Genomic DNA, 26,033 nt, shown 5'->3' on the forward strand with positions numbered 1-26,033 from the left:
ATAAAAAACATTTTCTTATAATATATTCTTGTTTATGGTATATACATGTTACACCATATATTACAATAACATATATTCAATTTTACAACATATAATATGAGAACTTGATATTTGAATTTTAAAAACTCTATAAAATTGAAAATATCACAGTGTTTTGGTATAACCAAAATTACTTTTAAACTTTTAAAAGTCCTAACAACATCTAAAAAATATAAATTATTCTGTAGCTAATATAGTTTAGCAAGTGTTAACTAAAGTTAAAACTAAATAATAATAATAGCAATTTCTATAAATTAAACATATGACCATGGGGTTATCGAAAATTTGTGTATCCATAAATCATTATTGGCTCTTATATGAAATGTTTAAGTATAAACTATACAATACAATTTATACAATTATTTTTTGTTGTTGAATTTTGTTTTCTGCTTTGCAATTTTTTTTTGTTTTGCAAATTCTTTATTTGAAATTTAAAAAATCTACCTTTTGAGATTTTTTTTACTTTTAAAGACCTTGAGTTTTTTGAGGAAGTTTTTCTGAATGTTTTGAACAAATTGTATTCCAGTCTCTTAGTGTCCTGTATATTAACACAAGTAAAATAAATAACTTGAATAAAAATGAGTAAAATAACCTCAATTTAATAAAAGTAAAAAAACTACTCAAGTTTTATTTACTCAAAATTGTTTCTTGATTTTTTTCGAATTCGACAAATCTCGTAGTTATATTCTTAAAATGTTTTAGCTTTTCTTTAAAAACCGACAAAAACTTGAGAAAGAACAAGTATAAGTTATTTAATAATAATTGAACTTTAGAGAGTTGCCCTAATAACTACATACATCTTAACCTAATGTACTCAGAAAAGCTTCAATTTTTGAAAAAACTGTTTTAGTAAAATGTATTTAAAGTTCATTAAGTTGCTATGATTTTTAAATTTCTAAGAAACTATTATAACAAGTATGATAAATTTCTAATTTTGATATAAGTTGTTGTAAAATTATATGCAATGTTGATAAAATTTATCATTATTTTTCAATTCAATACCGATTAGAAAAACAGTTTTCTTTTGGTTCCAACAAAACTAAGAACTTTAGTTATATATTACTACTAACAAAATTGTCAATTATATATACAAAACAATATTATATTAGACTAGAAGATTTTAAGTTTTACATTATATTAATACAGTATTATATTTAAAAATTTGTAAAAGTATATACATTATGGCTGACAAAGCAGAGAGAATAGCTTTATTGGAATTCGAAAATATCTTAATAAATTGTATTGTATTAAAAACTTTGTAATTTTCATTTCAAATTCTATTAATTATTTTATAGTCAGATATTTGTACAAATATATACATTATGGCTGACAAAGCGGAAAGAAAAGCATTATTGGAAGCCAAAAAGGCCAGGCTGGCCAAGCTGAGAGCTGAAAAGATGAAGAAGTTGCCTGCTAAAAAAGATGTTAGTTTTGTACTTATATAATAAAAAATCAGACTTATATTCTATTGTTCATTATATGTATTATGCTACAAAATATATGAGATTTGATACTACCTAGTTTTTATTTAATTTACCACTTACAATTATATTAATTTTAAAACTATCATGACTTTTTAATTTAATACTTCAGGGTTTTGTAAAAAAATATTTATTGATGACAAATTTCAAAAAAAACTTGTTTTACAAAAATAATTAAGTATATCAATAAAAAAATTTCTTAATTAAAAGAAAAAGGTTTACTTGTATGTTTGTTACAAAATAGTTATATATAATAGTACTGAAACTTTGATAGGATGAAGTAGTTCAGGTCAAGTCTGGTTTGGAAGAGAAACGCAAGGCCACTGAAAATCTGTTAAGCCAAATGGGATTATCTGAAGTACCTACTAAAGGTAAAATATTAAATGAATTATAAATGTTGATGTTTATGTTTTTGTTTAATAAACAATATATTTTACTGAAGCTCCTACTAACACAAAGTTCATGTAATTAGTTTTTTGTTTTATATATCAATTAGCTCAAAGGCATAGAAGATCCACTGTAATTTTTAAAGTTGACCTTATTTTATTGAGTTTTATCTGAGCTATCAGATATTTTTAACCGCTTGAAAAAATTTAAAGTAGTTTTTGAGATTTGAGCAATCAAAGTTGGTGACCTCAATAGGTTCCTTATGGAAGGTGCAAACTAAAAACGCAAAAAAAAGACATTTTACTAAAAAATCTATCTCCACCTTCATTTTTTAAGCAATCTTCTTCAAACTTTCACAGCAAGTCTATTACTAAGTTTTAAAAAGATTAAATAAAGTAATTTTTAAAATTAGAAAAACAATATTAAAAAAAAAACACCTTTTTTTTTGTTTTTTATCTTAAATTTTTATTTTATAATATTGTTAAAATCGCAATATTCAAAGTATTTTAAACTATAAAAAGAACGTTTTCTGAAAGTTTTAGGTCTCTAGCTCAAAAAATGAAGGAGAAGATAGAGTTTTATATTCTTTTTTAGTTTCTGAGAAAATTGACTCCAAAAAACTTGTGGTCTACACGTTTGTATCATGAAACTTTTTATAAAAATTACATTATCTCAAAATATAAGATTTTTATTTTATAGAAACTGACTTGTAGTTTGTACTTCAAACTTTCATATAATACCCAATGTTACTTTTAGTAAATAAAATATGTAGGAACCCCATAGCCTTAAAATGTTGGTAAGCTATCCAAATTTTTATAGTTTGATATTTTTAAAAACAGCAGACCAAACTCTTATAATTTTTTTGTCAGTTTCTTAATTAGTTGTTACACCCTGTTAGATATTGAAGCCGGTATAAACGACTGATTAAGGTCTTAAAAAAGCAAAATAACTTTTTACAAGTTCTTTATTTTTACCTTCTCTAAATTTTTTAACTTTTTCAAAACAGTTGTTCCATCAAAGCCAGCCGAACAAGCTCAAGTCCAACAAGCAACTTCCAATCAGGAAAGTTCCAGCGGCCTCCCACCAAGGTAAATTGTTTGCAACATACTAATGCATGCGTTGTTGTTGACACTTGATTTTGCTTTAAACAGTAGCTGTGTTTGATTTCTTACATAAGTACAGACTTTGTTACAATAAAAGTTATTTATGTTTATACATGAGACAATTTGTTCCATCAAAATAAAAAAACTAAAATTTTGAATATTAGTTCTTTAAACTTGGTGTCTTTTATTCGATTCATTATGATAAACATACTGTTTTAAATGGACAATATTCATTTTTTTACATTTTCTAATTGGCTAACATTTATTTTACTGCACTCTGATTGGCTAGTTTGGATTGGGATCCGGATGCAAGTTTAGTTGAACTGGTATGCGATGAGGAAGAAACCTGGTAAATATATTGTAATTTGTTGTAAATTGTCTGTGCACAAATGTTGCTTGTTAACTTATAGTACCAGGATCCTTTGTTTTTTTTTGCTAGAATGCATATTAGACCAGATAGTTGGTAACTTATTTTGATTTTTTGTTGTGAAAATCAAGTAGTGTTGTTGTACTCATCATTTGTTGTACTATTAAAATCAGAGTCATCAACAGTCTGTTGTGCGTACATAAATGCTCTTAGAAAGAGAAATTGTGTTTTTCTTTGTTGTAAGTTTACTGACAGTTATTTCTAAACAATTTTCATTAACAAATGTTGTTTTTTGTTGTAGTTCATTCTAGATTTTTTTTAACTCTGTCTTTTTTTATGTTTGTGATCACATTGAGTTAACTTTCTGTGATTATTATGTTATAAACTTTGATATAGTTATAGGTTACTGTTATGTTATTGTTCTTTTAGTAATATTAAACCTTAATTCATATTTTATGGTGCTAAATGTTCAAATCAATCATTTGTTGTAACAGTTATGATATCTTGTTTGAACTTTATTTGTTCACTTAATCTTAGTATCACCACCTAGCTAAAATTTATAGATTAGCATAAAAGAAAGATTTTTAATTTTTAACAGTAAAGTGTAAGAATGATCATAGATAAATTTAAATATATAATATTTCTAACAGGCAAGTACGTGTGAAAGCATTGGAATTCAGTAAAGTCTCAACTACCAGTATTGCTCCTAAAGAGACTGTTTCATACACCAAAGAAACTCAAACTATCACTACCCAAGTTGAATCAGAAGGTTTGATATTTTGAATAATTAATTGATTAAATGTTTCATACACTAAAGAAACTCAAACTATTACTACACAAGTTGAATCAGAAGGTTTAATGTTTTAATTATTTTCTAATATTTTAAATGAATTTGTTATTTACTGTTCATACATAAAGAAAACTATTACTACTCAAGTTGAGTCCGAAGGTTAGATATTTCAATTGTTTTTTAAGTTTTTACCAAAGAAACTTAAACTATTACTATTCAATAAGAATCAGAACATTTAATATTTTGAATAAGTAATTTGTTAATTGTTGCTCTAAAGGTTTCCCAAACTGAACCAAGTGGTCAGTGGTCATAAGCAACAAAGGGGCCTTGAGCAGTATAAGGGCCATAGGTTGGCCATGACACCATAATTTGAAACTTGCACTAGATATTCTAGAGGCGATGATGATGACCAAAATAAATCTTATGCGGTTTTAATGGAAGTTTTTTGAGAAATCTTGTTGGTAGACGCCATAGCTTTTATAGTTTCTTTTTGGCGGCCTTAAAAAAAACTGTTAAACCCTGCTCTAGAGAAACAAAAATTATTAATTATTCAACTAAATTTTGAATGTAAGGACTTTTTTTAAATAAAGATGTTTGTATGTTTTAATTTAAAAGTTTTTTATTAGCTACGTACCAAACACTTTATACCATAAGTAGTGTATTTTTCTAACACATACTGTACAGTACAGCCTACAAAATATCTAAAATATTAGATTACTATTTATGCAAATTATTGTTTATTCAGATAACTTGAGTAAGTTGAACTAGTAGCTTATGATAAAATCAAGCACAATAGTACAGTATCATACATATAGCATGTAAATATTTAGTTTATATGTAAAATTTTACACAGATAAATTCGAGAAAATTAAGTAAGATGTAGTAATTAACATTCCATAAAACTTTTATATTTTTACATACAAACTTTTACTTTACTGTTCAGCCCTGTTCAAATTTTTATATGTATTTAGTTTGTAAATTTGTATTTATATCATGTAAATAATTCACTCATATGTTTAACTTTTACATTTCAAGAGAATGAAATAAGTAGTAACTTATGAAATTATTTAATTTTTTTTGAAAACAACTTTCATAATGTTTACATAAAAATTAAGTTTTACACAGACGAATTCGAGAAAATTAAGCAAGAAGTAGTAATCAACATACCAACTTTTATTTTTTACATACAATAAATTATTAAACAAAAACTATAGTATATATATACCATGTAAATATTTAGTTCACATGTTTGATTTTTACACAGACGAATTCGAGAAAATGGAACAGGTGGCAACTGAAGAAGTTGTTTCTGAAATCAGAAAAATTGCTGAAGACTCTGATAGTGATAATGAAAAGAAACAGGAACTTGATAAAGGTATTTTATAAAATGATATTAATAATAATTAATTAGAATAAATATTATAATAAGCTAATGTAATAATAATAACAAACACATGTACTTGATAAAGGTATTTAATAAAACATTTGGATATAATTGCTCTAATAATAATAGTCATGCTAAGGGCCAAAATGGGCTATGAGTCGTGCTCTTAAAAGAACAAAGATAATATAAATTTCTCTTGGTAGGTTAAATATAAAATAAAAACAAGAGCTCGGTAGAGTTTAAAAAACAACATAACAATGACATTCTAATATAAGTAAAATAAAAAAATACTTAACAACGATTTAGATAACTAAAGTTTTTCAATCTAAAAATGTTCTAAGTTGTTCTACTACTAATCTGCAAAAATTTTACTAGTTTGACAAGTTTTAAGCCGTTTCTTTTTATTTTGTTTGTTATTACTTTTTTCTTGCAAAACATTTACTTAATTTCAAAAAAAAGTTAATTTTCTCACGTACATTTAAAACCATAAATATCTAAACATTAAAATAACAAAAATTAATACTGAAAACAAACAGTGCTTCGCGAGTTGTCTCAAGATGAGAAGGTTTCGATTGAATCAAGTGAAAATTATTTGAATTTTATTGGAAAATCATCAAAGTTTATTGAGAGGGTCCTAAGTGAAAAGATTGACTTGTTCACTGAATACGACTCAAAAATTGAAGAAAACAGGTGATTTATAGTTGTAATGTTTTTTATTTATTATTTAACAGTTAAAATTTTACTTATATAGTCTTTTAAAAATAAAATATTTTAGGACCTTTTGTAAACATTATATTTTCACATGGTTTTAACCACTGTATTTGCATAAAAATAAACTATAATGTTAATTTTGATGTTTTTGAGTGTTTCAGTAATTTTTTGTATAGAGAGATAATTTAAAATAAACACATTGAAACTTTGTAATCTTTTATAAAATTGCATTAATTTTTAGCCAGATATATTTTAGATACTGTATCTAAAATGAAAACAAAATTATTTTATAGTAAAGTTGACAAAGGAATGAAATAGACGTTGAATAGAATATATAGCAAAATTTTATAACTATGTTAATTGGTCAAAAGTGAAGCTTAAATATATCAAATGTTATTATTTTACAGTGAAGTTGACAAAAGTATGAAATTGACGTTGAATAGAATGTTTTCCGACGAAAGATGGACTAAAAGAAGGATTGTTACGTCATTGGATTGGAGTGTGCATGTAATTAATATTATTTGGTTTTAATAATTTAAAAAATTGTTATTTAACTGGATAACTGGATATAAGTGTTATTTAATAAGCTTATTTATTATATAGTGTATGCATAATAAAATTTATATAGTTTAATTGCATTGGAAAGCTTGTGAATCTCTATTATTATTGTGAAGCTTTTGTTTATTATAGTATTTAAAAGTTATTATGGTTGATAACACCATTTTTGAATGAATCTGCACTCGAATTTTTGCATACATAAATTATATTGTTAAATTATATACCTTATATATTTGTAATTTGTATTGTTTCTGAATAATAAATAATATTAAATTATAACATAAATATAGACATAAAATTTTACTTTTAATTATCAAAGGTACTTTTAATTTACGTTATATTTATTAATGTATTAATTATCAGTACTAATTATTTCGTCATTTAAATCGTATTATTACGTCACACAGCACCCGGAGTTATGCATGGCCGGCTACGGAAATTCTGAGGAATCAATTTACGATCCTGAAGGCCTGGTTTTGGTGTGGAACAGCAAATATAAGACTACAACTCCTGAGTAAATAAAGACTAATTATATAAAACTACAATTATTAGTTTGTTTTAAATAATAGAAATATCAAATATGCAAAACAATCTAAAACGAACTAAAACTGAAGTCAGCAAAAACTTTTCACAAACAGACACATACTCCTCTGACAAAAATGTCCTAACTTCTTATCTTTCATATAAGTATTTTCCTACAACAAATGTTATTTTTTTATTATAGACACAGGTTTCTTTCACTGTAAATCATCAGTAAATATTTTGCAAAATATTAGTACCAGTATTTATGAAAAATTCAATTACTTCTATTTTAAACAGACACAGGTTCCACTGCCAATCAAGTGTTACAGCATCTTGTTTCGCCAAATACCACCCCAATTTGGTGGTTGGTGGAACTTATTCAGGTCAGATTGTTGTTTGGGACAACAGAAGCAGCAGAAGAACCGCTCAGAGGAGCAAGTTGTCTACTTCTGCTCATACTGTACGTTTGGCTAATTGATAACAAATATGCAATGTAAAATCATATAGTTTTAAATATTATTTTAATGACTTATAAAAAGGTGTATATTTAAACTCTCAAAAGTTTAAAAACTTAAGCTTTGTAAGTATATAAAAATAATACTGTTTTATAATTATTTTTTCTAACACTAAGTATACTGTGTTGGCTCAGTATGGTCTCAAAATTTACATAACTTGATGACAATTTGTAAAGAAAAAATTTACGATTTGCAAATATTTTTTATAGCATCCAGTATACTAAGTTGATATTGTTGGTTCTCAAAATGCAAATTATTTGATGACAGTTAAGGCCATAGGGGGGGTCTAACAATTTTTTTTACTAAAATTAACTTTGGCTTTTATATGAAAGCTTTAAGTACAAACTATAAGCCAGTTTTTATAGAATTCAAAAATATCATTTAACTTTTGAGATATTTAACTTTTTGTAAAAATTTTCCAGTATAAACGTATCGACCGCAAATTTTTTGGGTTCAATTTTCTCGGAAATTTTAAAATTCACCAAAAACCTATCTCCTCCTTCATTTTTGGACCTAGAGACTTCAAATTTTCAGGAAATGTTCCTTTTAATATTTTGAAGAATCTGAATGTTGGAATTTTTGAAATTTTGAAAAACAAAAATTTTATCCACAAAAAACTAAAAAAAAGGGTAGTTTTTTGACAATAATTTTTTTTTTACTCAAAATTAAAAAAATTCCTACAATAGATCTCTTTAAAGTTTAATGATACACATTCTGTATAAATTTGAGAAAGATTACTCAAAAAATGAAGGAGGAGATAGATTTTTAGTGAAATAGTCTTTTTTGCATTTTTAGTTTTCGCCTTCCATAAAGAACCTATTGAACGCCCTTTCTTTGATCGCTTATATCTCAAAAGTTACTTTGAGTTTTTTAAGCGGTTAAAAGTGTCTGATAGCTCAGATTAAATTCTACAAAATAAGATCAAGTTGTAAAAAACAAAGTGGACCCCCCCCCTATGGCCTTAAAATACTTATTATTTTATTAGTACTAATATTTTATAAATATTTTTATAGCATCCAGTATACTGCATAGACACAGTAGGGTCACAAAATGCAAATAATTTGATGACAATCAGAATATTTTTTTATTTATAATATTTTTTATAGCATCCAGTAAACTGCATTGACACAGTAGGGTCACAAAATGCAAATAACTTGATGACAATCAGAATATTTTTTTATTTATAATATTTTTTATAGCATCCAGTATACTGTATTGACACAGTAGGATCACAAAACGCTAATAATTTGATGACAATTTCGAACGATGGTAGAGTTTGCTCGTGGAGTTTGGATATGTTGTCTCAACCGCTGGTAAAATTTTGTATATTTCTATAAAAATTATATTTGATAATATATTTTTGACATTGTATACAAATCGACTAGAATTTTTAGCATAAAATTTCTTGATGTCTGATTCTGCTTATTAAGTTTTAATTTAATAATTAAATTTAGCTTATTCCCATAGAAAGCGCTTATGAAATAAAGCTTATGACTTGGTTAACATAATATCTTATTTTAATAGTAATTTAATTAATTAGGAAGCATTTGAAATGACGCACAAGCAATCGAAGAATGTCCCGGTAACCTGCATGTCATTTCAACCGAACAATGTCAACAATTTCGTCGTTGGTTCTGAAGATGGAGCCGTTTACACCGCTTGCAGGCACGGAAGGTTGGTAAACTGTTTTAATCGCTATACCAGGGATACTAGTTTATATTTTGCTTTTACTTAAAATTATAACTGTTTCAATTGTTTAAATTTCAACTATATCCCAAATAAACCATGCTAATGATAAACTTGTTGTTTTTTAGTTTAAGCAACTAATTTTAATTATTTATATTTCTTAATGTATAAATAAAATCCCCCACAGTAAAACTGGTATATCTGAGTACTATGAGGGCCACTCAGGACCAATCAGCGGAATCGATTTCAACAAGTCGACTTCTCAAATGGATTTCTCACACATTTTCGTCACATCTTCATTTGACTGGACTATCAAGTTGTGGTCTATTAAGGTTGGTTTTTTGTTTAATATAGTATATATATTGGAATTATATTTTAAAGATGAACTGATTTAAGAATTAAATTTTAATATATATTTTTTTAATCATCAAGTTGTGGTCTATTAAGGTTGGTATTTTATTGTTATTTAAATATGTTTATATACAAATTTAATTATATTTAATTAGTTATATAAACTAATATTTTAATTATTTTAAATGTATTTTTGTATCAATAATCAAGTTGTGGTTTACTATGTTTATTTTGGTTGTTTATTTTGTTTTGATTAACACCAACAATGTTTTCAAAAAAACTTTTTTAAATTTTGAGGAAGATACGCATACACTTATTAGATTATATAATAACTGTTTAATTATGAGCAGTTAACAAGTAAAAATAGTGTACTTTTTTGAGTTGTCGGTTATTTACATTTTTGCTCCATAAAAAGATAGGTGTGTACACATTTGGTTTTTTATTAATTATTAGATACAAAATTATGTAATTAAAAGTAAGCAAACATAAGTTTAGCAAACTTGACAAAACTTTCTTTTTAATCTTAGACAGAAAATGTGTTTCAAGAGCCTAATTAATACATAACATTTTCTTAATGAACAATAAAATTATATGATGAACCCTTTCTTAGTACTCTTTCATTGTTTTAATTATCTACGACTTAAGATAGCTCACTATACAAAATTTCTTAAATTATAATTAAATTTTTTCTATGTGATTTATTGAACAATAAAGCATTGCTCCTGGACTATCATTTTTAAAGACTTATTGAACAATAACTTTGTTTTACTAAAAATTATCATTTTAGGACCAGCAAAAGAAATGCATCCATTCATTCGATGATAGAAATGATTCAGTATTTGATGTCAAGTGGTCACCAACCAATCCTGCGTTATTTGCTTCAGTTGATTGTACTGGAAATTTGGATGTCTGGAATATTAATAAGTTTGTTTGTTTATATTTTAAAAAAATATTTATTTTAAAGTGTAGATTGTACTGGAAAATTGGATGTTTGGAATTAATAATTAATTGAATTAATAATTAATTAATATTTAATAAGTATTTTATATACGTTTTATTTTCAAATGGTTTTATAAAACCTAATATATAATAATTTGTTTACTGTAAATATGATTAATTTATTTGCAAGTGTTTATTGTAATGATATTTTGGATGTTTTGAATATTAATAAGTATGTTGTAACTATTAGGTTATTATTGTTAGTTAATATGCATCAGTAAGTTGTTATAGAAATTTATATTTTTTTAATTTAGTAATTAAAATACTAGTAAGAATTGTCAAATTAAAAAAAACAAATTTAAACTGTGTTTAGCTGCTCATTTAGGATTGTTTATTTAATAAACTCTCTAAAAGTATAAACTGGTACTAGCTACCAAATTAAAATATTTACCTCTTTCCAGTTACTTGAGATATATTTAGTAAATAAAAAGATTAATATTTAAACAACTGTGAATTTTTTAAAATAAACAAAGCTTCTTTTACGTGACTTAAAAGAATCACTAATAATAAACATTAAAACAAACAATCAAATTTATGAAATTTTTGTATTTATTAAAATAGTATGCAATCAAATATTTATACAGTGACTTAGAAGAAGACATTAGCAAGCACTAAAATAAATTGAACAATAAAACTATTATAAAAATTTTTTTAAACTAAGCACTAATAAATTATTTATACAGTGATTTGGAAGAACCATTGGTTAACACTAAAATAAGCAACCAAGTAGCAGCTAACAAGTTGAGATGGAACGAAAAAGGAAATCAAATTTCTGTTGCTGATTCTATTGGTTCGTTTTTTGTTATTTATAATATAAAATAATGGTCAATCAATACTTGGTATTGTTCTGTTTTGTTACATGTTCGTATCTGTAATGTATTATTTGAAAATATACTTACATTTTAGCATAAATTATTATGCTATTTATACATATTTAACATAAGGTACGACCAATAACTTCTAATATCAAGTCCTAAAAGTACAAAATTTACCTATGAAGTCACTGGTTTTGCTATATACATAAATTTATAAATTTTCATCATAAAAAGCTTGTATCTTATTTTTTCCGTGTACTTTTACAAATATGTTTTTTACACTGATAATTAGTGTCCACTAGTAGTCTTTGGCTAGAAAAGTAAGCTAACAAAGCACATTTCCCACTAGTGTTCAAAATCATGAATTTAAAACTTTTTTACAATTTAAAAAGCTTTTAAGAAGTGATGGGAACACCTGTACTTAGATTTCTCTACAGGTAACGCTCTTTTACACTCATTGCTTGATTGTTACCTTTTAAGCTTTACTTGTGTGCAGTTTGTTTGTGAAACATACTATATACACCTTTAAAACTCCTTCGCAGGTAATTTCCATTATACGAGGTAGGTGACCAAATAAGAACATTGATAAGTACTAAAAATTGGTATGCTATCAAAATTCACCCGCGTTCAAAATCCACCCGATTTAAAAAAATATTTTCTTTATTAATTAATTTATTTTATATGTTTTTTACATTTTTTAATTTGTTTTTTATTTATTTTTCACTTATCCCTTACCCTTACCCTCGATCAGTAAGCGGCTCTTGAATTTGAACGCGGGTGGATTTTGACGAGTCCCCTAAAAATTAGTTCAGATAGTAAATACGCAAATAATAAAAATTAATGTTTACTTTTTATAGGTAACGTGCACTTATACGAGGTTGGTGATCAGATATCTACTCCACGCAACGACGAATGGAACCGTACTGCCAGAACACTGAACGATATCAGGAACCGGAACATCGAGGAAAGTGAATCGAGCAAAATTGTAACCACCAGTGGGGGTTACTGAGTTGATGAGTTGGTAAAATTATTTAATTTTAACGATTTTTTGGAATTGTTTTAAACAGTTTTAAATCTTTTTTGATTAAAAATTTAAAATATCAGACAATAAAAAGTAAATATGACTTAATGAGATGAAACATTATTCAATAAATTTTATAATTGCTTTGCAAACTTTTCAAAGTTGTTATACTTTTATAATAAAAACCATTAAAAAAAAATTTAAAATATTTTGAAATTATGATTACAACTTTTGTAATTAAAAATTGATTTTCAGTAGTATTACAAAACTGTTACTGAAAATAAAAATGTTTTCATTGTTAAAAGATATTTCATTTTTTTGTAAACTAAACTTAATTACTCTAAAAAAATCAATTATTGAACAAAAGTTCTTGTAGTTTACATTATTTTTTTAATGCCTGTTCTGGTAGTTAAACCATTTTATTTTTTTGCGTTAAAATCTATATAGACTTCGTTATATATAATATTAATCTATTTATTAATTTCAAATTGGTTTTACCAATATTCGTTTCGTAGTAATTTGAACTTAAATTTATAAATTTAAACTTCAGGTGCTACAAAAAATTCTATTTAAGCTTTATTAATTGAAAGATAAATGGTTTTTTATGTTCTTTATTGATATATTAATGTTGTAAATAGACCAAATTTACTTGTTCATTTGAAATTTTTATTTTTTATTAAAATGACTGTGTATACCATGAATTATTGGGTTTAGTAATTTTGAAGAAGTTTTAGTTTTTTTTTCATCTATCTTTTACTGAGTTTTATAAAAATAAAAATAATTTTTACATACGCTTTTTAAACATTTATTTTTAAACTAGTTTTATTAACAGTGTACATGTATAAATATTTTATGTGCTTGCTATTATAAGGTTTCATGGTTATAGTAACTCATTTCTTTGAAAACAATATTAAGAGTTTTTATTTGTAGTTATTGATTTTTATAATGTTTTTACGGCATGCTTGATAAATAAAATAATTCACTTGTATTTTGTTTTAATGAATGACTACTATTAAATGCAAATTTAGATAAGTAATTCAACTTATAATAACTTATTATGTAGTATGTTATTATATATAAGTTGTATTCACAATTTTGATCACTCTTTGTTGTACATACAGGGTTTCCAAAAATCATGGAAAAACCTTGAATTTCAGAAATTAAAAAAAAACCTGGAATTTTGAACAAAAATTACTAAAATCCTAGAGTTTTATCTACTTTAACATGTTAAGTAGTAGAATTCTGATTTGGCACAAAAAATCTATCATATAGATTAATTAAATTTGTCATCATCAAAATTTTTTTTTTTTTAAACCACTTTTAAAGTAGCTTTACGGTATCTTTTTAACGTTTTTATACTATTTAACACTATTTTTTTACTTTAAACTTGATTTTAAACTAAAAATAGACACAAAAACCTGGAGGAAATTTTGAAAACTTGCCAAAAACAGATGACAACCCTGTATATAGTCTGCATTCATAACAGGGTTTCCCTAAAGTGTGTCATCAGGCCATCTAAAGTGTTTTTCCTTTGAGTCCATCTAAGCAAGCTAGGAGGCGATAAAGTGCAAAGGGGGAGGGGGCGTGAATAGTAAAAAGGCGATTACGGGGTAGCGATGTAGTCTGGGTTAAGGGATAATTTTTATTTTATAAATACAAATAAGAATTAACTGTTCAATAATCATAACACTCTAGTAGTAGTTGTGTTCAATAATGTTTATTTAACAAAGCAATGCATAACATACATTTAAAACATACATTTTTAGTTAAAAAATTTACTATTTATATTAAAATAAGTTAATATTTTGTTCTTTATAACTTTTGTACTTTAACGGGATACTTTTCACGAGAAATTTGAAACTTAGACTGTTTTAAAATTTGCAATGGAAAGCAGAAAAAAAAGTTTTTAGGCACAACTTACCCAAGGTCAACTTACCAAAACTCACACTAGATACTTTTTGTAATTAGTGGGGGCAATTTTAATCAAAAAAGGGCTGTTTTGGAAGGAAAATGATTGAAAAACTAACTTTTGTATAAAAATAAGTTAACATTTTATTCTTTATATTTTGAACTTTAAAACATTTAATATAAAACAGGTTTATACAGGTAAACTGCAATTGTCTGAATAATTTTAAAAAAATATCCGCTTAAATTTCTTCAATTAAAAAAGTTATTATCAAAGTTCAAGCCTAATATTTTTTGGTGTTTATAACTTATTACTAATAGTTTAATGAAGAAATATATTAATCTGTTGTAATTAAAAAGCATAAATACTAAATAAAGGTATTTCTACAAACTAGATAAGTTGTAAGATAGATAAAGATTTTTTAACTACAATTTCAAACTTTAAGTATAAATTTAATAATAATTTTGTCTAAGTGCTAACCTTAAAAGTCTTATGAATAGAACTAAAACAACAATATTAAAATTATTTTTAGATGCAGTGATTCTTTAAAAAATTAAAAAAAAACAACTAGCAAATGGTTAGTTTCTTCTGTTAGTTGAAAAAGATATAAAAATTGTATGTTTGAAGTTTGCAAATACTTCATTAAAGTTTTCATACCAAAAATATTATTCATATTTACTGATAATAATAACTTTCTTACAGTAAATTGCTTATAAGTACTTCCTGTATTAACTAGTACGTTAGGTCAAACTATTAATTTTATTCTTCTAAATTGGACTGTTTTATCATGTAGTCTGTAATCTATTACAACGACTTATATACATGAATAAAACAGTCCTGTATTAATCTGATCTTTAATTTAATAATCATCAGTTTTACTTTTATTAAACAATCTTTAAACCCACACATCTTTAAATAACTTAAAAATAAACTAGTCAAAAATCTTGAAAGTGTTAGTTTATCTAGTGTATTTATGTTTTTTTTTGGTTTGTATAAGTTTCATAAAGACCTTTTGTTAAAGCATCATTATTTAAAAGTTCTACTTTGTCATTTTACAATTTATCATTTAAAAAATATGTAAAACAAAATAAAGAAATTTTACTTTCACTCAATCTACTATGTTTATAATTTAATTACATTTAAAACTATAAAGTGTCTCAACAATTTAAAACATAAAAGATAAATTTTTTGAAAGTATACTAACTTTTTTTATTGCGTTTAAAAAAATTAGATATATTTATAAAAATATTTAACTTAAAATAAAAAAAATTATGCACACACAAAACTTACTAAAAAGTGAATATGCATATATAACAAGTTTTCTTCAGATAAAATACATAGTTTATAAATTTGTTAGAAAGTTTTATTTTATCTGTTTCATAAATTTTATCTATTTTTTATCAAACAAAGACATAAATATTAACAAAGATCAATTGACTTTTGTGTAAAATTTAGGTAAAAGGTTTAAGGACTAGTTCATCTTGAAATAGCAAACGTACACAATATGTATAAAACAAAAGGGTTGTTATTCTTAATAGTTGTTTTTTATTAGAAACAAAGTGTTGTAGAAAAACTTCGTTTCCAATCAAGCATAGTTTTATATCATAAACAACTTTATTGACTTTTAGAAGGAAATTAAAATATGTTTCTATTTCATTAAGGTATAAATTTAGCTGGATGAATAAAATTTTTGATACAAGATGAGATTGGTGTGAAAATTTAAATTAACTTGTGCTTTGTTACAGGACTTATTTTATTAGTAAAATGCTAATTTTAATACAAAAAGTCTACTGAGGATGTTGTAATTTTGAAACATACACTGATTTCGTACTGTATAAAATAAAAACTGTATCAAAATTGTATGTATACAAACATTAATAATTACTTACAATTAAACTAAAAAGAACTCGTAAATGTTTGTTTTAGAAAAAAATTGTTTAAAAGCTAAACAACACGCCTTGGGCCCGATCTAACCCGCAAGTCGTAGTATGTCGTTCTTACTTTGTTTTATATTACGTCTTTAATTTATTTATAACTTAGCTCTCTCAATTAATTTGCAAAGTTTCAAAGCAAGCAGAACTCTAAAATACTTTTTTACGTAGCGCAAAAAATGTCACAAAACTTTGAAAACAACACATATAGAGTTTAGTTAAATAAAAAGTTTAAATAAATGTTGGGTTGCATCAGCTTTTTCTTCTACGAACAACTTAACACATAAGTACATTATTTTCAATAAGTACAAGTAAATGAATTATAAGATATGATTTATTTTACTAGAGTTTTGTGTAAAGTAGTCAATTAGTTTCAAGACTTTTTTATAAATCAAATACTTTGACAATATTATTAAGCCTTGCTTTCAATATATTTTTAAAATACAAAGTGCTTATTTAAATTGTATAAACTATAACTCAAAACAAGCTACACAAATGAGACTTTAATGTTTCAAGTACCAATTACTCTTTTCTTTTACATTTATGTTGTACTTTTTAATCTTACTTAGTGTTGTATTCCTAAAAAATATTTAGAATGTCAAATAAACAACAATATATAAAAACAAATAAATAAGCAAGTATGAATAAATTTACTGTTTAGTTGAAGTATATAACATCCTAATACATTACTTTAACAAAGACTTTGTAATTGGTTAAAAGAACTCTTTCTGTAGTTATAAACTGAAACGTGTTGTTACTATCCAGAACATAGCTTCACAATTTATTTTGCAGAAATATTTACACTAGGTCACATTGTTAATTCAAAAAAAGGTAAGCGCTCAAAAAATTAAGGACCGCTTAAAAAAACCTTTCGGTTATCGAACCATACACCAAGGATACAATCTACTGCAAGGCTTTCCATGAACCAAGTCTTAGACCCCTTGAGGGCCATGACAGAAATTTTTGAAGGCCATGAGCAACAAAGGGGCCAAAGGGAGGGCCATGAGGTCATAATTTCAAACTTACACTAGGTATTCCTGAGTTGATAATGATGAGGAAACAAAATTAAACAAGGTCTTAACAGTTTTCAACGGTTGTTTTTGAGTAATGTTGGTACAAGGGGCCATAGCTTTTTAAATTACTTAAAAGGGAACCATTTGATAAAAAAGTTTGGTAAACCCTGATCTACTGTCTTGTCCACGACAACCCTATTGTAAATACATGAGCATTGTTTTTGTTGCTGATTTGTTAACAGAAATAAGTATACACAGTTTTGATACCTCTTTATATCTTCTAGTGACGTAACAAACAAATGTTCTTGGTGAACATATATTCATTTGTTTAACAATTATTGTTATAACCTAAGTGCTCCGCTGTTGATTTAACTCAATTACAAATTTTTTTGATGTATACAGAAAAAAATATGTTCTGCTATTAATTATAGTTAACGATCTGAACACTCTTGAGTATTTTTCTGTAAAGGTAATTTAAAAAAACTTATAAAGACAATAATACAAAAAATTCACCTTCACCACCCTTAGATGTGTTTATTTTAGTTTACTTTTCCTTTGTAGGCTTGTCTTCATTTTTGCGTCATTGAAGCATGTTCTTAATCGTTTATAGTTTTGATTAATTTAAATAAATTAGATACAAAACATCAGATACAAAAAATCGAGTATCTCACTTGCAGCATTGTATTTATAAATTTGTCATTCTGTGCAACTCTAAATTCTTAAATATCTTAACAATATAAATAATATGAATGCTGATGTTTGTGAACAACGTTTTTATTTGGTTGTTATTTTTGGTGGGGAATTCATATCGTATTAGATATATATACTTTTTTATTTATTATGTGCTAAAAATTAGACATAAGAGTTATCCAAAACCTCTTACAGAAAATTAATAAATAATAAATTCGACAGCTGTGCTATAAAAAAACATTTATCATTTAAAAAAGTTTTATTCATACTAAGTAAATTTTTTAATTAAAGATTGAATATATATTTAATTTAAGATCACTTTAACTTTTCAATAGTTTTCAATCATGTTTTTTCGAGATATTTTCGTTATTTATATGCAATGGCATACCATTTCAAACATAATGAAAGTTATTTTTATTGAAAATCATTTATGCTTACAGTATTAAAAAGAAATGATAATCACATAATAATAATTGTTATGATACCAAAGATTTTCTTGTGCTAAAACTTCATTTCAACTAACGACGTTTCACTGCTCTCAAATAAATTTAAGAACAGATCTACGGAGTCTATAATATATTAACATACATTAGAAAAAAAAGCAGAAAAAGCATGTAAAATTATGTATAGTGTTTATGTAGGTAGTAACTATAAATGAACTTTATGGTTTAAAAACAAAGTTTGGGATAAAAACATAAAATTATAAAATTGTCTACAAAAAGTTCAAATTTAATAAAAGTTGGCACTAACCTCAAAAAGCTCTAAGAATAGGCAAGTTTTTAAAATGAAAATAAAATTGAGTTGTGCAGAAATATTACGTCATAATAAATTTAACAAATTGGTCAATAATTTATACAGCTTAAAAACATGAAGTATTAAGCTTGCAAGTGTATGTAATTGTAATGTGAGTGTTGTGAAATAAATTAGTACATAAGTAGACAGAGTTATTTAAAGTAGAATCGTCGGTTGTGGGGACAAATATTCGATAAATCTTGCCGCTTATTCAGAAGTAGGTCTTTATCTTCTGCTGCAATTACTGCTCTTTCTGTATTGCAAGTTGGGGAAATTCTACTTACTCCGTTGGATGCATGTTTGATCTTTGAAACAATACTCCACTCCATGTTTGGCCTTTTACCGTACCTGTGAAAAAAGCTCCAGACATAATCCGATAAACGCGTGCTTTGTTTTTTATTTATATTTTAAAAAGTATGTTTATGGTTAGCATATATATCCTTTAAACTACCTGTATCGGAAGTATTTACCTACATAAACACTATACATAATTTTACATGCTTTTTCTGCTTTTTTTTTCTAATGTGTGTTAATATATTAAAGACTCCGTAAATCTGTTCTTAAATTTATTTGAGAGCAGTGAAACGCCGTTAGTTGAAATAAAGTTTTAGCACCAGAACATCTGTGGTATTTATTCCGATAAGCTTAGCTTATCAGGATCTCCAGGATTTAACGCCTTTTAACGTTACATCTTATAATTATTATGATATTAATGTTTTTTAAATAAAACGAACCAACGAATAATTTTTGATTGATTCAGTGTTTGTTAAACATCAAAACCATAACTACTTTTGAATATTTGTTTGAACTTTGTGAAAGATTTAACAAGTCAAATATAGAAAGTTCCCGTAATATGTTTTATAAATATGATTAAAGAAATAGCTAACAGTTTAGAATGAAATCTTACTTTAAAGTTCTGTTCATTTTTTATACAAACATAAGTCTTAACTTATCCCTTCATTTAAAAAGTTTTAGATATTTAAAATATACTTAACTAACTATAACTAAATTCAAAAAAATAGTTTAAAACAGAATAAACTGAAGTAAGTGTTCAAACTTTATTTATAAGGGTAATATTTATATGCCATTACCCGAATTAAATGATAAAATATTCAAAGTAGAACACTTTATTAAGTAAGTTTGTTCTTGAAACTTATAGTTCTTCAAATTTAAAACTACATTATAAATCAGAACTAACATTTAAGTTTATCAAATTGACAGAAATTAAAGTTTTAAATGCTTAATATAGTTCTTTTTAAGTTTTAAGTTTTATTGAATTTCTTTCAGTTTACTAGAAGCGCATTTCTAAAAAATATTGAACTCTGCAAGACCATCCTAGTGAGGCAAAATTAAAACCTGCCCTGAACTAGAATAACGTAATTTATTTTATATTTAAGCTTTAAGTGTAAAATAAAGAAACTTCGACTAAATAAAAAATAGAGAAAATAATTTTTCAATATGTTGCTTTAGTTTTGTCTTCATTATGGACATAAGGACAGGACCCGGCCAGTCAAGTTAGTAGTTATTACGCGGGCCAAAATTTGTGCTTAAAAATAGTTGTGTGAAGCAAGTAACAGTGATTTTTTTGTGTTAATATTTTTAAACATGTTCTTAACTTCGGTTTTAGTATAGTTATTTAGTTGTTGATTTGAAAACAGTTTCGCTTATTTATCTTTGTTTAACTTGATTTTATAGTTTTATGTCAGTTTAATTTGACTTTATTGCATTTTAGTATAACTTAGTTGATAGATATTTAGTATAACAGATTGAAAACTTATTATCACTACTTTTTATTAAATCTAAGTTTCTTTATTTTACACTTAAGTATAAAATTTTTAAGCTCTAACTCTACTTAAAAAAAAATCTTTCGGGATAATTAGTTACAATTAGGCTGTTATATAATCGCTAGACCTTAATCAAAGCTTATTTTATCATATTTTCATTTTTAAATTGTAGTTAAACAACAATTACTACAACTGTTTTAAATAACGGAAGACTTTTTCCTATACAATCTAGGAGGTTTTTCCCGTTACTAAGTAAAAGACCCTAAACTCAAATTCACACCTGATTTTATTAAAAAAAATCCATTCAGCTTTATTTTGGGAAAATACTAATTTCTTGCTCACTTACTTTTTAAAAACTAACAGAAATAATTGTTATTGGTATATTATTGTTATCACCTAATTTGAGTTGCTACTATCGTGTACGAAATATTATACTAAAATATGTAAAATAACAGTTGTGTGTAATTATTTATTTATTACTAAATTAGTTTTTATGAAACACTTTAGGTAATGCTATACTTCAGGTAGAAATATTTTCAAAAATAAATTTAAACACAATAAACATGTGTTTAAACATTTAGATGTTGAAGCATGGTATGATAAACATCAAAAATAGTTGTTCTAAGAAATGCTCATGCAACTTAATAACTTGCGCATAAAATTAACTTTAGAACTTAATTGAAAAACTATTATAATAATTTAAATAGGTACTAAAACTATAAATTTTTGAAGAAAAAAAAAAATTAAGCGTAAATTAAAATCGAAAATACTTTTAATATAGTAATTTATACATATATTTCAAAGAAAAATTTCAAGTATTTCATTATTATGTTTACAAGAAATATGTTGCGTAAGTTGAATTTTTACTTAATTTTCAAATATTTCACGTATTCGTGAAAATATACTTAGATATTATATTACTTATAATTTGTTTTATGCTATTTATTTCTTCATGAAAAACTACTCAAGTATAAGTCAAGTTATTAATATTTGCTTATGAAAAATACTTTTTGTAACTTGAAATTTTACTTAATCATCACTATTTCAAGTTTTTATGAAAAGCTGCTTGAACGCAAGTCAGGTCAAAATTTTTGCTCACAAGAAATATTTTATGTAACGCTATTAGCTAGTTATGTATGAAACGTTATAGTTTCTAGTAAAAATAACTGATAAAATTTAAGTAAGTTTGTTCTCACAAATCGATTTTTCGCTTTCTATACTTCGTAAAAAAATGCAACATAACTTCAACAAAAATTTTACGAATGTTCATGTATTTATTAGTTTCTGAAAACAGTTTGGTATTTAAATTTAACCATTTTAAATGTAACCAAACAAAAAATTGAACTTATTTTTACATAAAAAAAACTCAAGTACAATAAAAAGCTTTTTTATTGAATCTTTTATAAACAAAACAACAAGTCAGAAATTTAAAGAAATAAATTTTGAATTACACCATGATGAATTAAAAAATTTGTGTACTTGCCCTACAGACTTCTATAAAAAACTTTAATGTGTAATAAGGTTTAAATATTCTTTGAATTTTGCTGTTTTTTAGCGTTTTTAACTCAGGCAGGCTTAATTTGTGTTGTTGTATAAAAGTACATTTAAAACAAATAGTTCAAAAAATTAAGTTGAAACAAAAATACGCATTATCAAAAAGTAGCTGTAAAAATAAATATTGATGTATACTTTCACAAAAAATAACTTTAACTGACAAACGATGGTTTTATTTAACTAATGACGACTTAAAATTTTATAATTTTTAGAAAGTGATTAATGATGTTAGTTGCTGCTTATAAGCTTGAAATAAACAGGTTTAAAAAAAAAAAGCGAATATGTACATAATTGTACCGCAAATATTAACTTTTTTTTTATACCAAAAAATTTTTTTATAAATTTTTTATTAACATATATTCAACAAATACGTATGTATTCAATCAAATATTAAATATTTAAATTAGAAATAAACATCACGTTCAAAATGATTATAAAATACTCTAACGTCAATAATTTGTGTGAGAAAGTTTTAAAGCGTCTGATTATAAAATTTAACCCTTTAAAAAAATTGCTAAACATTATATTTAAACAAAATAATTTAAAATATTTTGTGTGAGAAATTAAAATTTCGAGTGTTTGATTTAAAAATTTAAATTAATAAAAAGTGTCAAACATGATATTTAAAAATAAATGAAAAAACCTTTGTGTATTTCAAAGAGAAATTAAACTTTTCAATAAACTTGAGCAAACTTTTAAAATAAAAATAACATAAATTTAAAAAAATTACACAACCAATTTTAATCTCTTTAGACAATAAACACTTTTACACTACTTTTACATAAACACTAATTAATTAAGGTGGAATAAAAAGGTGGAATAAAAATATTCATTTGTACTTTAAATATTAATTAATTTATTACATTTATTAAATTTAAATTTATTGTATTTATTTATTATTTTGTATTTAATATACATTCGGGAAACTATAAACCTTACTTAATCTAAAATATGCTGTTTCTTAACAAAATTCAAAAACTAACAACCCTTTATCTATTTTTATTAATGTATTTTCATTTAAAGTTTTTAATTTATAACCTATACATGTAACATTAATAGAAGATATAATCGTCTGGTATATAAATTATACATTAGAAACATGAGTCTTTTTTAATTACTTTAACTTTAAAAATGTAGTTTACTTTAGATTACCTAAATAAGACAATGTTTTTTCTCAACAACAAACTTAAAAAGTTTTCCAAATAAACCACACCGACCTTAAACTTTAGTATACAAATCAAAGTTACCAACACTCATATTGCATTTAAAAACAAAAACTTATTCAAATATTTACAACACCTCTTCTTTAATCTCCACTACTTCCTCCTTGATCTCAATTTTCTCCTCCTTAACTTTGACGTCCATGCTGCTGTTTCCCGCCGATTCACCGCTCCTTCTTCTCTTCACCTCCACCTTGTGCTTGCCCTCCATCTTCCTTTTCACCGTGTTCCTGTGCAGGGTGAGGTGGGTGTGGAAATCCACGTACACGTTGCCGTTGACAACGAACTTTGTCTTGGGGTGGTGTGTTGAGTCGCACAACCTGCAGTAGACCTTCTTGCATCTCCCTGTTTGGTAAGCGTGGTTTTATATTTCAGTTTAAAAAATGTCAAATAAACTCAATTTTCTGCCATTTTAATTTTTGTATCGTGTAATTATAAATGGTAGTTAAGTTTCTGTAGCAATACTCTTTAATAATTTTATAGGTTGCTCAAGGTGAAATGTAAACAGTGAAAGTTGTCTACTTAAAATAATAATTACTAAACCTGTTTGCTTTCAAGTATTAAACAAAAATTAATTCCTAATCATTTGTTAAATTTTATTTAAGGGCATAGGGGTGGGGGTATATCACTGTTTTCGCAACTTGATTTTAATTTTTAGAGTTTTAGCTGAGCTACCAGATGCATTTTACATATTTTAAAAGATCAAAAAAATATGAGATAGGGCAGGTTAAATTCGGAGGCAACAATAGTTTCCTTATGGGAGGCGAAAACTAAAACAGCAAAAAAAAGACTACTTTATAATAATCTATCTTCTCCTACGTTTTTTGAGATAGCTACCCAAAACTTTCAGGAAGTGTTCCTTGCAATACTTTAAAAATTCTGTAAGAACAAAATTTAATAAAATAAAAACAAAAATATGTTATTAAAAAATAAACAATAACAGCTTTAATTTGTAAAATATTAAAAATATAGTTTCACCTTCATAAAAGTCCATTTTAGACATGTTGATGTTCTCACCAAAGTGATTTTTGAACTCTTGGGGAGTCTTAATTATTTTCTTTACACCTGGTGGATAATAATGCACTTCGGTGGCTCCCTTGTAGTTTAGTTTCTCGAAATACAAGCCCCGCTTTATGCATTTCACTTCAACTAACATTACGTTTAAATTTTGCTGTGTGTTTGTTTTTATAGAAAATAAAACTATGTTAAACAGAGCTCTACAGCAAAAATGTTTATGGTAAAAATTTAAAAATACAAGCCTAACAAACTATTGTAAATATGTGTATTGTTAATACTAAAAACTCTATTTTTTAAATGATTTTGTAGGTTTTGTTTGAGTTTATTTCATTTTACATTAAAATATGTATCTTTGAATACTCAATTAAGTTAAAATGACAGGCAGTGCATATTGTCAAAAGCAAAATAAATAGAACTCTTTATTTTTGGTTGTTGTTCTGGCAAATATGATACTGTACAGATATTTGTTGGTGCTAGAGAAAATATTGTTAATTTTTTAGTGTTTTATAAATAAAAAATATGATACACCAACAAAGCTGCAGAAATTTACACATGCAATTGAAATGGCTAAAAATCATATAACAGACTGTCCACTTCGACCAGTCTTATCAGCAATAGGAACGACAGAACACAGTTTGTGCAAGTGGTTTGAAAATCAAGTTAAACCGTTACTAAAATTTAAATTGATAACTAATTAGAATATTGAATTTATGAAGTCTTTAAACATCATAAATCTACAAAAAATGATGTTTGTAGTACCTTTGAAATAAAAAGTCTATATGTGTTCATTAGAGGAAACAATAAACATGGTAGCAGACGACGTATATTCAAATGAAAATTTTTCAATATTCACAAAATCAAAAAAAACAAAAACAGTGTTCAAGAACTAAAAACTTGCTCACAGAGCATTTTCTGCTTCAATAATCAAGTATTCAAACAAATAGATCGACTATCTATGGGATCGCCATTGGCCCCGCTTTTGGCCAATTGGTTCGTCAGCAAATTAGAAACAAGACTCTTAAATGAAATCCGACCTAAAATGTACAAGAGGTGTGTAGACAACATTTTTACTATCTTCTCAAATGAAAAATTGACAAATGAATTCAATCAAAAATTAAATATTCTACATCAAGATCTTGTTTTCACAATGGAATCAAGTACATCAATTTAACTTCCATTTCTTGACTAAAGTGTTAAACTGGAAGAGAACAAATCTACTACCTCAATTTACAAGAAATCGTCATACACAGATGTTCTATTAAATTTTAACTCTTGTACCCCGCAATCATGGAAGAAAAACTTGATCAGACATTTGCTCATCAGAAACAAAATATTAGTGTCAGAAGAACTATAGAACCTAGAAATAGATAGAACAAAGGATCTTCTTTTTTGAAACA

General features: G+C 25.5%; 2 protein-coding genes across 2 annotated transcripts; one reads left to right on the forward strand and one right to left on the reverse strand.

Annotated features, from left to right (window-relative positions):
- The first annotated feature begins 1,339 nt into the window (after positions 1 to 1,339).
- Positions 1,340 to 13,185, forward strand: LOC145840190 (cytoplasmic dynein 1 intermediate chain 2-like). Its single transcript, XM_082947359.1, has 15 exons — positions 1,340 to 1,463; positions 1,795 to 1,891; positions 2,914 to 2,995; positions 4,028 to 4,146; positions 5,432 to 5,542; positions 6,088 to 6,241; positions 6,670 to 6,769; positions 7,228 to 7,334; positions 7,640 to 7,802; positions 9,057 to 9,170; positions 9,398 to 9,531; positions 9,731 to 9,875; positions 10,682 to 10,818; positions 11,577 to 11,683; positions 12,566 to 13,185. Exons 1-15 carry the CDS (start codon positions 1,362 to 1,364, stop codon positions 12,715 to 12,717), a joined length of 1,824 nt encoding a protein of 607 aa, XP_082803485.1. The 5' UTR covers positions 1,340 to 1,361; the 3' UTR covers positions 12,718 to 13,185.
- Positions 13,186 to 23,325: 10,140 nt separating this feature from the next.
- Positions 23,326 to 24,775, reverse strand: LOC145840734 (uncharacterized). The gene is made up of 2 exons (XM_082948061.1): positions 24,598 to 24,775; positions 23,326 to 23,964 (listed from the first exon to the last, which is right to left on the reverse strand). The coding sequence occupies exons 1-2, from the start codon at positions 24,773 to 24,775 to the stop codon at positions 23,690 to 23,692; spliced, it is 453 nt and encodes a 150-aa protein (XP_082804187.1). The 3' UTR covers positions 23,326 to 23,689.
- Positions 24,776 to 26,033: the final 1,258 nt, after the last annotated feature.

This window comes from Thalia democratica, chromosome 7 (genome assembly GCF_965202585.1).
Source record: "Thalia democratica chromosome 7, ktThaDemo2.hap1.1, whole genome shotgun sequence".
Lineage (NCBI taxonomy): Eukaryota > Metazoa > Chordata > Thaliacea > Salpida > Salpidae > Thalia > Thalia democratica.